The sequence below is a fragment of the Petromyzon marinus genome, chromosome 36 (genome assembly GCF_048934315.1).
Source record: "Petromyzon marinus isolate PM22_M1 ecotype Great Lakes invasive population chromosome 36, UKy_Petmar_22M1.pri1.0, whole genome shotgun sequence".
NCBI lineage: Eukaryota > Metazoa > Chordata > Hyperoartia > Petromyzontiformes > Petromyzontidae > Petromyzon > Petromyzon marinus.
Window position 1 is genome coordinate 7274981 of NC_133702.1, and position 12987 is coordinate 7287967.

Genomic DNA, 12987 nt, shown 5'->3' on the forward strand with positions numbered 1-12987 from the left:
TAAATCACGTTAAAAACAGCACGACTGCGCTGAGGCCTTCAGTAATGCGCCGGTTTATTTATCATGCATTACCGATGCATAAAAATAAAACTCACATCTGTTACTTTCCACGAGGAAATACGTTACATCCAAGCATTAAAACATATATGCAACGGAGCCATTTCTATTTTCTATGGCTGGTGGCGTCTACATACGAACGCTCTCTCACAATCATGAACAGCTTACGAGACACTTAGTCTTGGCAAGATTCGGTAAAAAAAACAATTAAAACAAAGCACCGTGTAAGTAAAATTCTTTCACTGTCTCAAGGCTCTCTCAAAATCATACTGCATTCGATTCTACATTCGGCGTGGCAGTTGAAATAATGGTGCAATTTTTTAACATCCCCTCGCCTTTTTGAACCCAGCAGCAGTATAAATGAGTACACCACGGTTAGTCGATCGGCAGGTCGCGTGCCGTGGGGCAAAGTATGGGTACTGCCACCTTTTCAAAGACACCGGTGTGGAAGAATTTGGCCAATATAAACCGCTAGGCTGGCTCTCTAGATCTTCCTCTGGTGGAAGACCTTCTGCCAGCAGTGGTACGAGTAAAACATTGTATGGCTACACCTTTACCTTAGCTTTAACGTTCTGAACATCTATCTACCTCACAACAGCATCGAGAGCTTACTTGTCGAGTCTGCCTCAGTGAGCCAAATCTCCTCCCTCCTCAAATTACTAGAGAACAGAGTTTGGGATTTTTGTCCACAGAGTTTCTGTACCCCCTCCCCTACGTCACTGTTCGTGCTTTGCATCGGGCACCGACTGAAATATAATAAAATATTTTTTAAGATACATGGGCGAGCTAAACAGCAGCACAACCGCGCAAACCTCCGCAGTGGTCATATAAATTAATTTCCGCGCGCGGGGAATGAAATGTCAGCCTTCATGCCGAACAAAACAGAATGGGAAGCCAGTTTTGAAGTTAGATTTAAAAAAAATCCATGTTGAAAGGAGCATCATCCATCCATATAAGCATGATTATCAGGAAAGCGAAGAAACTGTCCCCACAATTATTGGATGGCAGGCACTCTTCAGCAACAACTGTGCATGCGTGCATTTCACTTCCCACCTTCCGGAGATGCGACTCCAGCTTGCTGCATTCCTCTGTCCTCTGCTCCAATGTGATCTCCAGAGACTTGAGCTTAGAGTCCTTCTTGAGTCCAGCCGAGGCGAGAGAGGAGGCATGCTCCTTGAGGTCCAGCAGAGACGACTGCGGGGAGAATCGTATGGCTCTCATTAAAAAATCGCCATCATCACTGTATACTTATCTCATGCTTCTCATGCAGTACACATCTCAAGGAGTCCTTTGGCAGGGGATCCCCCTGCGGCAGCTGTCTGCGCAGCACCAGCTGAAGGCAGCACCAGCCAGCAAGTAGACATTAAGTCTGCCAGCAGGGATGACGATACTATGTGGCATCCAAATTCAGTAATCCGCAAGTAAATTGTCAATTTTTTTTAATGCCATGATTCATCAGCATCATGATTTTATCATCATTCTCATCGGCAGAGTTCTAGCCACTGCTGGATGAAGGCTACCCCACGCCGTCGCCATCTCTTACAGTCCTGCAGTGCCACAAAGCGCCGTACGAACTGACCTCTGAACCGCATCTCTTGCAGTGAGCACTTCTCTGGCGCATTTTCCTCCTTTGGCAAACATTCCGTCACCCAGTTTCATCCATCCGCCAATCATGCCTGCCCCCTAGTCTCAATGTGCACTGCGCACAAGCACACTTACTATTCTCTTACCGCGATCGCCCCTCACCAAAAGCGGCCGTAGGTACACTTGGGGCTTCTTGTCAGACAGAGCCAGTGACAGACATGGGGACGTGGCCTCGTGGCACACGGTGCCAGGCACTTTGGCATGTCAGGGCAAAGGAATTACGTTCGAACACGTGCACATTTTGACAGGATCGTGATTGCACGTGAACACACAGGCACACGCGCCATGCACAGTGCGCACACTCAAGGGGCACTGCAATTAAACTCGCAACTCCAACCTTGGGTGTTATTCCTAGTGCCTTTGAGAGACGGGAAAACTCTTCTGGAAGACGCGTGGGAAAGTTTTGTAACCTATGACCTATGGTATTATTTTATTTCTTTTCCCACTGCTTAAAAAATGCGGGCTCTTGAAAGGTTGGAGAAAATTAGAATGACGCCAACAATTGCGCAATGATTTTACATTATAATTTGAGGGCCATATCAAGTGGGCTCTGCGTAAATGCTCATGTATATCTTTTTAAATCCACATTTTTCACATCTTTAGTTCACTGTGGGGGAATCACCTCTGTAAATGCTTAAATGTTCAAAGTATATCCTAAGCGCATGCATATTACATTAACGTATTTACCTTAACATTGGACATTTTTGTGAAGTGGCATGAGTAAAGTGGAGTAATGGCATTTATATAATTCGAATATGACCGAATATTCTTTAAACCTTCATATATCACACTTACAATAAAGTTCGTAGTAATTTTTCTTACAATAACAGTTTTGTTAATGTCAAGGACAGACAAGATGACGAACATAAATGTATTACATATAGCAGATACTATTTTTTTTATAATAATTAGCTACAGGCAAGTTAGATTTCTTGGACAAGTCATGCAAAAACAAGAGACTGAACATAATGCTACAACTGGGAAAATGATTCGTACAAAAAAGCCGGGGAAGACAGTGAATTAAGCACATAAGCAATTTGAACAATTGGGATTCAAATGGGAGTGTCCAATGCAAAGTTCTTGAGTAATATCACACACAGAGTTTGAAGAATGGAAAGCCACCCATGACAGCCGACGTCTTTGAGAAAGGACATTGCACGTACAGAGGCATTGTTAACTTCCAAGTACAACAAATATTGCAAAGAGATACTTTTTTTTTTAAATGTAGAAACCAACAAGTGTGTTAAAACACTCTGTTTAATTGATCATGGCGTGAACCTGAAGTGTAAGCTGCATTTATTACATTTATCAACCCTGTAAAGATACCACAATGAGCCGTATAACCCTTGCAATGAACCTCCTAATCTTACACATTCTTGGGGTAGTGCTCCATAGGCTGTGCCACCATGCAAACATCTGCTAAATCATGTGAAACCACCGAATTAAAAATTACACGCACGAGGGTATCAAATGAGACTGTCTGGGCTGCACATTTGGACCCCCCCCCACCGCCACCACCCGCCGCCCCTGAACTACTAGGTGATTAAATAAATATACGTGAAAACAGGCATATGTCAGTGCTGTGTGTGTGGCAGAGAATGCCTCTAATGCAGTTACATTGAAGCTGAGATGGTTGATCCTGCAGATAGAGCTATCATTTGCATGAGATGGCCACCTCCAGGGAAATTAGGTGCCTGTATTAGGCAGAACACGTTTAAGTTTATGTTGTTTAACCAAAATTGGTCCACTTTCCATGAAGGTCCCCCCCCCGCATAGGTCATCTCATGATTCTGTGATGTAAGAACCCTTAACAGTTTAAAGTATGCCTCTACGTTCCTCTTTCCATCTCTCACCATACTTTTTTTTTTTAGCTCCAATAGGAGATTGCAAAATTCCTGAAAGCTACCATATTTCCAGTCGCCGTGGCGGGGATATTGGAAAAACATTTTCAATGAGCAATAATCATGCCCTCGGATAAACCTCATTGGCTACGATACTGCCACTGCGCAAAGCTACTCTGAATGTAATTTTAAGCAAATATGGACAGATGATCAGTACATCCAAATGGCTGGCGCCACAGAGTACTGGGCGAAACGAAAAGACGGGGGTTCACCTCCTTCTCAGAGAGCTCTGCCTGGACAGTGTTGACCTTCTCTTTGAGGTCCTTGTTCTCCTTCTTGTAGGCCTCCACCTCCTCCTGTCGCTCCCGGTCGTCACGTTCTCGCTGCTCCTTCAGACGCTCGATTATCCTCTCCTTCTCGACAAAGACACAAATGGAGGAGGGGTCATTGAAATGGCCTTTCTCCATGAAAATGCACAAGCTGTTCTACGGGCCAAACTATTCCAGAGCCTCAGGTGTCCTTAGGGAATTATGCTTTTGTTTATCACCGGCCGACATAAGCCATGCTCAAGTGTGTGTGAGGATAAGTGACCAAGTACCTAAAATCAGCGGTGGAAAGTTTTTTGAATAAGCAATGTTACTGGAACAAAGTGATGAAAAAACAGCAGTTGAGAAAGTAGAAAAGCATTTTCATAGGGGTGAAAGAAAATTCGGAAAAGGCTCCGAAACCACATTGCACAAATTTCAGACTCAGAAAATACCGTGGGCAGCATTGAAAATAAGCATAATTAAAGATAATCAAAAAGAACAGAATACGGTGGTGGATTCAAGAGGTCAAAGTTAAAATGGTCAAGCTGTCAAATGCCAATGGCGGAGCCGTGCCATAGTAAATGATGGGCTAAGGGCAAAGCCAAGCCCAACAGCCCGCGAGAATATTGAAGAACAGGCACGTGGCTCTGAGAATGAATCCTACTGATCCACCAGGCGAAATAGGCAAATATCATTGTTAAAATTAGAATGCATTGATGAGCAAGTATATTCGTGACGGGGCGTCCGACACGTCTATCTGGCGTTTGAGCGCTCTTCCATAGTATACTCAGACTAAACATTCAAGATTGATTGAACGTTCAAGTTTGCCAATCTGGTAGAACAGTAAAGCTCCAGATTATTATGCTCCAGAGTTAAAATCCCGTCCAAAGGGTCAATTCAAGATTGGCAATCTTGAACGTGCACTTTTGCCTATGTGTGTTTCTGTCTAGCCTGCTGAGCTCTCTGTTCCAGTAACAAGTGCAATGGGTTTACCGTGAGAGAGCGGGGGGATGGGGGAAGTGGCCAAGACGGCAACAAAGTTTCACTTGTTTGAGGTTTGCGCACAAGTGAAATCATTTAACGATTCTACCGCAAAAAATACTTCCATCTTCACGGTTACATATGTGCAGGCTTATCACAGCAATCCCAGGTGCCTCTTGGCCCAAACTTAGCCTTGGACCACGGAGCCAGAGGGAAGCGAAGCAAAAATGGACTTAACCTACGGGAAGGAATATAAATCTTCGTGGCATCATTTTGTTAAACCAGAGCAAGTGTTTGGGGGGGGGGGGTTGCCACTAGACAGCAGCAGTGACAGCATAGAGACCACATGTCCAGACCTCCTTCCACACACGGTGCAATGTCGAGCAATAAATTGTGCACCATCTGTTTGTATTAACAATGACACATTTAACAAAAATCACATTTAATCAAAAAACAGGGACACGCACATGCAGAGCTAGCCCTCAAATTTCAGTGGTAAAAATGCTGATGGGCATAGCGCCACTGGTAGAACAGTAAAGCTCCAGATTATTATGCTCCAGAGTTCAAATCACGTCCAAAGGGTCAATTCAGTTATTCATATCCTTACAGGGGTCAACACGAAATTTGGTGGTAAATTAACGGAAGAATATCACAATCACCGAAAATAAAACATGAATTTTAGACTACTGCAGCTGAGGCAATGACATACTCATGAGCTACTCGCATTTAAACACTGGACAAAGTTGAAGCAAGAAATATTCACTATGGAACACTTGGGAGCTCGATCGCAGGGACCATTAATGGTATATAGGTATAAGTGGTACCGCTCCTTTGATTCAGTTCTGATCTGACTCTTTTCCCTATCCTGTGATCTCATCCTGAAACTATTCCTCCAACTTTCCTTTCCCCCCTTTCTTTATTCTCACCAATTCTTCACACTCTTTTTCTTACTCTTCACCACCTTCCCTTGCTTTCCCCAATCATAGCTGGACAACACTGGAATATATGCATGCTTCTGTAATCTGATAAATGGGTATTCCTTTACTGATTTTTCATTGTTGCTGAAAATACGCACGCACCAAAAAAAACAAATATTCATCAAAAACCAACGGCACACAGGGATAACGGTTTACCAAAGCAGAAAGCAATGAACCAGTCTCAACAAGCGAACATTTGCCGAAACAATATATTTACTTTAGAGACACGGCAAAAATAAGAGTTGACAAGAGTCCTAAATTGCGTCGGTTTGCCCGTGGGGGTTCGAAGATCTGGCAGTGCAAACCTTTTCAGAGAGCGCCTCCTCGAGTGTGGCCAGGGCTGTGTCCGTGTTGCTCGAGTCGGCCTGCAGGGACTTGATTCGGTCCTTGAGGCTGCCAACCTGCTTCTCCTTGTCCCTCAGCTGTTCCTGTAGGTTCTCAATCTGCAGCGCCGCACACAGTGGTGGTGGTGGTGGTGGAGGGGGGGGGAGACGCGCGCTATTCAAATCACTTCTTGACGCTTGAAAACAGAGCTAGTGTTGACATCAAGAATGGTGGCCATGCCAAGCATTTAGATTCGTGGATAGTAATCAATTAACGTATGTTCCAGCCATTCTCACTTGACAAATGCGATGATTAATTTGTTATTTTGGAGATGCCGTGGCTTTAATGAATCTGTATGAACGTGATTGGTGGTTTTATTGGATGTGTTTATAATATGTTGTATTTATCCATTCTGAGTCTGAAGACCCTTTTTCAGGAGTGTTCTGCATTGTGCTGTTTCACGAAAAGTACTATTAAATTAGTGTTTTTCACATGGAAAAAAATCCACCGCACATACAAACATAACACTCAACAAGTCCACACAGATGGACTCTACTTGCTGTACTACCATTTACTGGCCAGCTCACAGTTGAGAGAATTTATAACTCAGTAATTTTTTGCAAAAGAGCATTGAGATGGTGCTCATCTTCTATTTAAGCACTAAGAGTGGTGTGGAAATTCAACACTGCTATGGCAGGGGTTGAGTCTACACAATGAATGACCACTGTTGGCTTCCATTAAAAGTGGTACTAATTTTACCAAACCCCAGAGGAACAATGGGCTGAGTCAATCACCAACCGCTTACTCTGCCGCTGAGTGGGTATTGGTGTTCCTAAAATCGGCGTGATCTACTAGCGATTATCCTCCACAGCGCTGGATTACAGGCATGAGCCGCTGTGCCAGACTTGGGTTAAGAAGAACCTACTCTTGAGATGGCACGGAATTCTAGCCCCTGCTGTTACAACAAGGATGCGGCACGAAATAGGTCGTGGCAGCACTCCGCTCCTGGGGGCCCTTGTGTACACATTTAGCGCAATGTCTACAGCAGCGTAATGACTGCGTTGATGGGCCAAAGTAAGCATCTCTAATGTACTGCAATAGGGCTAAGCGCTTGTAATGTTTGCGGTAAATTGTTTGGGTTAGTTCTTTGCAAAAAACATAATTAATCATGTGCAGATGCCGAATAAACACAAAAATAAAAATAAGATTTAAATGAAAAATACATTTAGTTGTTTGTTATTCTTACTTAAATGCTGCATTATGTATGACTGCAAAAATAAATGTATTGTCTCTTAACACTTCAGACACTGCCCAGCGCACTGCAAGACATTTGTTTTACCATATGCTATGTTTTAACAATTGATAAATATATATCTGTTGGAACGCAAAAAACCCATGCTGTTTAAATCAGGGGAAAAAAATCAGAAACCCTCTCAGTCCGAATTAATAGCAGATACAAGGTCTGCTCAGACCCTACTGTAAAGGCTCACAACTGTCATGTAAGAATCATTAATACTCAACATAAAAGAACACATTTAACACGTGACAGACATCAAAGGCAACACACTGCCTTTGTTTTCCCTCTGCAAATGAAAAATGTAACATAGAGCCAAGTAACAGCACATTAATCTTTGGTACAGTGACCCGTATACCCGAGCCTACACCGGGGAACAAACGTTTACCCATAGGTTGCCACCTTTAATGACTTCATGTGCACTACACCGAACTCCCGCTAATCTGCATATAATAACACGTGCAGTGTTATTCTAGCAAGACCGGCAATACAATTTCGGTGGCTGCAGGCTACGAGTTTTTGAAACAAAAAAAGGGGCGGGTCAGATGGGGGTGGCTGCAGCTGCTCACGAGGCATATACACGCGTATTTGTTTCAACAGTCTAGATTTTACAGTTGCCAACATAAAATACAATTTGAAAAATGTGGTTTTGAAGAACGAATTCTGAGGCTTTAAAATGAGTTCTAGACTCGTGATGAAATAAGTAAGAGATAAAAGGTGCAGCCCTGCAATTGCTGGGTCATGCCACTGCTGGCAGAAGGGCCTTAACTCAAGGGAGAACTAAAGAGCCCCTCGACCATGCTGTGCCCATTTCCACTGCTGCTGTGTGGGACAGAGGAGCGGGGGCACATGTTCAAGACATGTGCCCATTGTTTCTTGACTGCCAAGCCAGGAGATTTGACCATCGGATCACTGGATTGCAAGTCCAGTGTTCTAAGCATTACCTCACCGCAGCATCCCACGATGAAAAATAACATGCTAAACATTCTCTGCTTGGAATACTACGGTTAACGAACCCGTGGCTGCATTGTAAATTAAATACCATTGATTTTTTACGCCGGAACTTTGTGAAAAATGTGTTCGAGTTGTCGGTGGGGATTTGCATTGACAAATGGTGAAAAATGATCTATTTTGATAGGGACAACTTAGAGGGGAAGACTGAATATTACAGATGAAGAAGAACAGGACATCATGCGTAATAATTCACGAGTCACTCAAAATGTCCGAAGGTACACCCTTGCACAATCCATGGATGCGTCTCTATGATGATTGAGGACCGTGGCCAGGCAGGTGGTAATGACACTTTATAGGGCCCTGGTCAGTCTTAAAGCATAACATGGGGTACATTTCTTGCCACTGCGTTCAAGAGAGGACAATGATTAACTTGCAGAGGGGAACAACGGCATCGCTGGAATAGGTTCCAGATTTAGTTTGGGCGGAACTAGCAAAAGAATATTGCAGTGAAACACAGGAAAGGAATTTATCAAGGAAAAGGCACACGAGTTGTTTGAAATTGTAAAACAATGGTACGGAAATAACAATTTTATGTTTAGAAATGTTCCTGAATGCGGGTGCATGTCAAAATAGTGGGGATGTACATTAGGATGATTTCAAGGAAAGTGTAATTCTTATTGTTTGGTGAAGCAACAACATCAAGACTTAGCAGGCAGGGAAGTAGAGTAAAAGCGAATAATTAAAGCACATGTATGAAAAGGTAATTTTAAATGTAATCGATAAGGCCAATTAACTTTGTAAAATAAGGAGAATGCCTTGTTTAAATGGCAGTGTGAGGGGTGGAAATTACAGATCCTGCTATCACAGCAGGGCTACCCATGAATTAATTCCATTTATCCACAGGAAAAAAATATTGGATCATTGTGGATAATAGGATGAATCTGCCGATTAATTCATTTTACTTGCGAAAAAATGTGAATAATACGAAGCCAATCCCACTGAGAAGGACAAGAAAATCTGCAGATAATTGCAGGAAACAGGAAAAAATAGGGCAGCATATAATAATAATGAGTTTTCAAAGACCTTACAGTTCTCATGGTAAATGATTTGCAGGTAAATAGGGCAGAGGATACAATAAGTTCTGTAGAAACAGGGGCTTTAGCAATACCGCACAACTATTGTGGAGGTAAAGTAAGTTTTTTTTGGTGGCAATAAGAGACCACTTTAACAAATCGTTTCGATGCGGCTCTGCGTGTGAAATGTGAATGGGTGTCACATTGGTATCGCGCCTATTTAGATATTATTTTTAGTGAGGCTGGCAGCAGAGGTCTGCAGGCCCCCAAGGGCTCCGTTTTTCATCCACGGTGGAGTGAGCACGACGGGCTGAATGGTCTTCTCTGCCGCGTAACGCTCTGCACTTTCACGTTTCCATGACACGAAACGCAGCCAACTTCCATGGCAACAGCCACAAAGAACAATGCCAACTACTGGTAATATATTCCCGCAAGAGAATATGCAACAGACGCTTCAAATTGTTGAAAGTTCTTCATCATCGTCCTTTATCATTACCCAGTGAAGAACAGAAATAACCGCCTTTGGCCAATTCACTAGAATGCAGACAATATTCTCAGATCTTGGAAGTTAAGCAGGCCTTTTGAGCCTGGACTAGGCTTGAATGGGCAACCACTACGCGTAACAGATTGTCTCATAGGCTGCTGTGGGACTAGGCTGTGGGCAGCAGAGGGCAGCGAGGCGAAATCCATTGCTGGACATTACTTCTATGGCCCTGTGTCTATGCTCCCTACCTTGACGAACCCACACACTGACCACTGTGCGGTAGAGTATGATCAAATAACCCACACGACTTGCAACATGTGGCGAAGCCTTTTTCCAGAAATTAGATTGACAACCAATATAATGTATACAAAACTTCAATGACAAGCTTCATCTCCCAAATTCCAACCCCGTGTCATCGTCGTGGGAGATGAGCAATATGAGTAGGTGGACAAAGGGGCTATAGTTTAGGGGTGTGGAACACCTGGTGTAGTATTCACGATAGCTTCAGGCAGCTGATACTCAAAGAGGCCAATGACATCCACAACCTAGCAGTGGGACTCTGGGTAATGTGATGATAACTAAAGGCAGATGAGCCTCTGAGCGGCCAATGGTACCCCACAAACTTTAACAGAATATTGCACTCCAAGTCCACGCTTAACGCATTTTCACACGAGTTTTCGCTATAACACAGTTCTTCTATTTTAGGGATCACATTTTGCACAACGTGAAATGCTGCCCGTTATCACGCGGTTTCCGAGCGGTCAAAGGCGAACAACTTTCTTGAGCTCCGCGTCTCAGCAGTACGGGAATTCTGGGTAAGCGGCGACGTACCCTCACACCTCGGTTCTTTGTCCGGCCATCTTACTGCGTGTGTGTACATCGTATATCCTGCAACCCCCACCTTTAATGTTACTTATAATGGGGAAACAGTTTTCGCCGAACGCGTTTTCGCTTGACGCGGCACTTTTCAGGAAACGCATCTTTCGCGTTAAACGATAAATTCTGGCAATTCGTAAAATAACTGTACAACTTTCATGTTTCCAACACACCTAAACCTTCCCCTCGATGCCGAGCTGTGCCTCGGCAGATGGGTAAACGCAGGCTCCAGCGCACACGACTAATTTTGCGGTATCGCAATGACATCGCGACTAGGCCTCAAGTTGACCATTTATGGAAGCGCTGTGGTGGGCACGGCATAAATTGATGGCGAGCCAAGCAAAACCAACACGTTTTAGAGCAACAAACAAGCGTGGCAGGCTTTAGGCAATGATGCAACAACAACGCACATTTCCATCAAGCCCAGTGAAACAGCTCAGTATCCGCAGTTGCAAAAGATTCACAAGGTAGATTAAAGTACATTTCATTCATTCATTCATGCATTACCACTATTTCAGATCAGGTGAGAGATCGCTGAGACTACGAGTCTGTTTACTCAAGACCTGGGTTAATAAACGCAAACATGCAATAAAAAAAAGCAACTGCACAATAATGAAAGTTAAATGTAAAATGTCAAAAATAAACTTTCAAGATTTTAAGCAAAATAACACCTTTAACTTGAGGAAACAATGAAGACAAAGCAAACGCAGTATTCAGACGAACCAACGGCAATACAACAACAAAAAAGCATTTGCACTCAATTTTCGAAACGAGCAGAACTTTAGAGCAACTTTAGGAGACCCACAATAGGGTAAGATTCTGATGCTATTCATGGCTGGAAATCAAACTTAGATGGTGTGAGTGTTAGTGCAGTGCACAAACCGCGATGCCACCAACCACACACACATAGACAAAGATCCCCCGTATAAACTTAACAAACTGTAGGAGCAAGTGCTGTTTTTGGGGGCACTGCACACGAGGGAGTGGGTGGCCAGCATCACGTCCGGCTACCTTTGTCTCCCCAGTGGCGATGTTAACACATTGCACCAGGTACTCGCATGAGGCCGACTCAACCTGGGTAAGGCCTAGAACCGGTTCAGATAATCATCACTCTTTTTGGCCACGAGTGGAAATCGAACTCAGGTTACCTGGTTCGAAGCAAAACACACTAACCACAGTGCCACCAACTTGACACACGCACACACTAGCACACATGAACTTGTACACAAAGCTCCTCTTGTTTGGTTCCACAGCCTGCCGGTACACGTCTTCTTCACGAGCACCTACCAAGTGCCGGTACGGCACACACACGAGGGTGGTGTATGACACACCACGCCTCGCTACCTTTGTCTCCCCAGTTGTGATGTTGATATGATGCGCTTGGTGCACATTTTTAAGATAAAATCCAATTTCGGAGGCACCAGGCATGATTTAAAAAAAAACATTGCACTCGCAATGTACAGGAATCAAACCTATATCACTGTGATCGTATGCAGCTTCCCCGAAAATACTCACTCTTGCAGGTAGTAAAAACACAAAGATATTTTACCCTGCTGCTGAATGCAGGCTCATGTTAAAGCAAGGTTGAATTATCTGTGTCCATGAGATACTTTAATGCTCTCTATGGTAATTATATAAAAAGTCATACAAATGATATCACTGTGAGACAATCTCACAGCATGCCCATTTCTAATGCTTTAAGGATTTTTAACTGTAATAAAAGCCTAAATGCCTGCATGCTGCCAAGAAAAACCTTTTTTCACCATTATCAGATCGCGGATTTTAAACAAAGGTTCTGTTCTTGTGCACATCCAGGCCCCCTGTTTGGGCCAGCGTTTCATAGGGGCTGAAACCCTCCTATCATTTTGGCACAGTGCTCTGCTGGCAACGAGCGCTATTATAATTACAGTTATCAGTCACACAATAAACAATGAAAAGCATCTCCCTGGCTCAAGCAACACGAGCCACGGCATAAGGGATGGCATTTTTATAAGAAAAAAACTTGGTGAAAGTAAACCGCATTTTAGGTGCGATCTACGAAATATACAATATTTGCCTCGCATGTCCAAACACGCACAAAGCGACCGTTCATAAGGAAGTACTTATACACTCGCATGCGACTACTTTTATTTTGCCGCTGACCTCCACTTTTCCGCCTGCCAAGCAAAGTAATA

The 12987-nt window shown here is 43.6% G+C and overlaps 1 protein-coding gene and 1 non-coding gene across 10 annotated transcripts in view; both read right to left on the minus strand.

Annotated features, from left to right (window-relative positions):
• LOC116949346 (ERC protein 2-like) overlaps window positions 1-12987 on the minus strand; it is a 176894-nt gene that overhangs the window by 108893 nt on the left and 55014 nt on the right. For all 9 annotated transcript variants that reach the window (XM_076072069.1, XM_076072068.1, XM_076072070.1 and 6 more), the window contains 3 exons: window positions 6114-6251; window positions 3815-3955; window positions 1111-1251 (listed from right to left, as the gene is read on the minus strand). In XM_076072069.1, the coding sequence (XP_075928184.1) occupies window positions 1111-1251; window positions 3815-3955; window positions 6114-6251 (420 nt within the window). The remainder of the gene's footprint in view (window positions 1-1110; window positions 1252-3814; window positions 3956-6113; window positions 6252-12987) is intronic.
• LOC116949480 (U4 spliceosomal RNA) lies at window positions 3573-3715 on the minus strand. Its single transcript, XR_004403908.2, has one exon. It is a non-coding gene; the product is annotated as a U4 spliceosomal RNA (small nuclear RNA).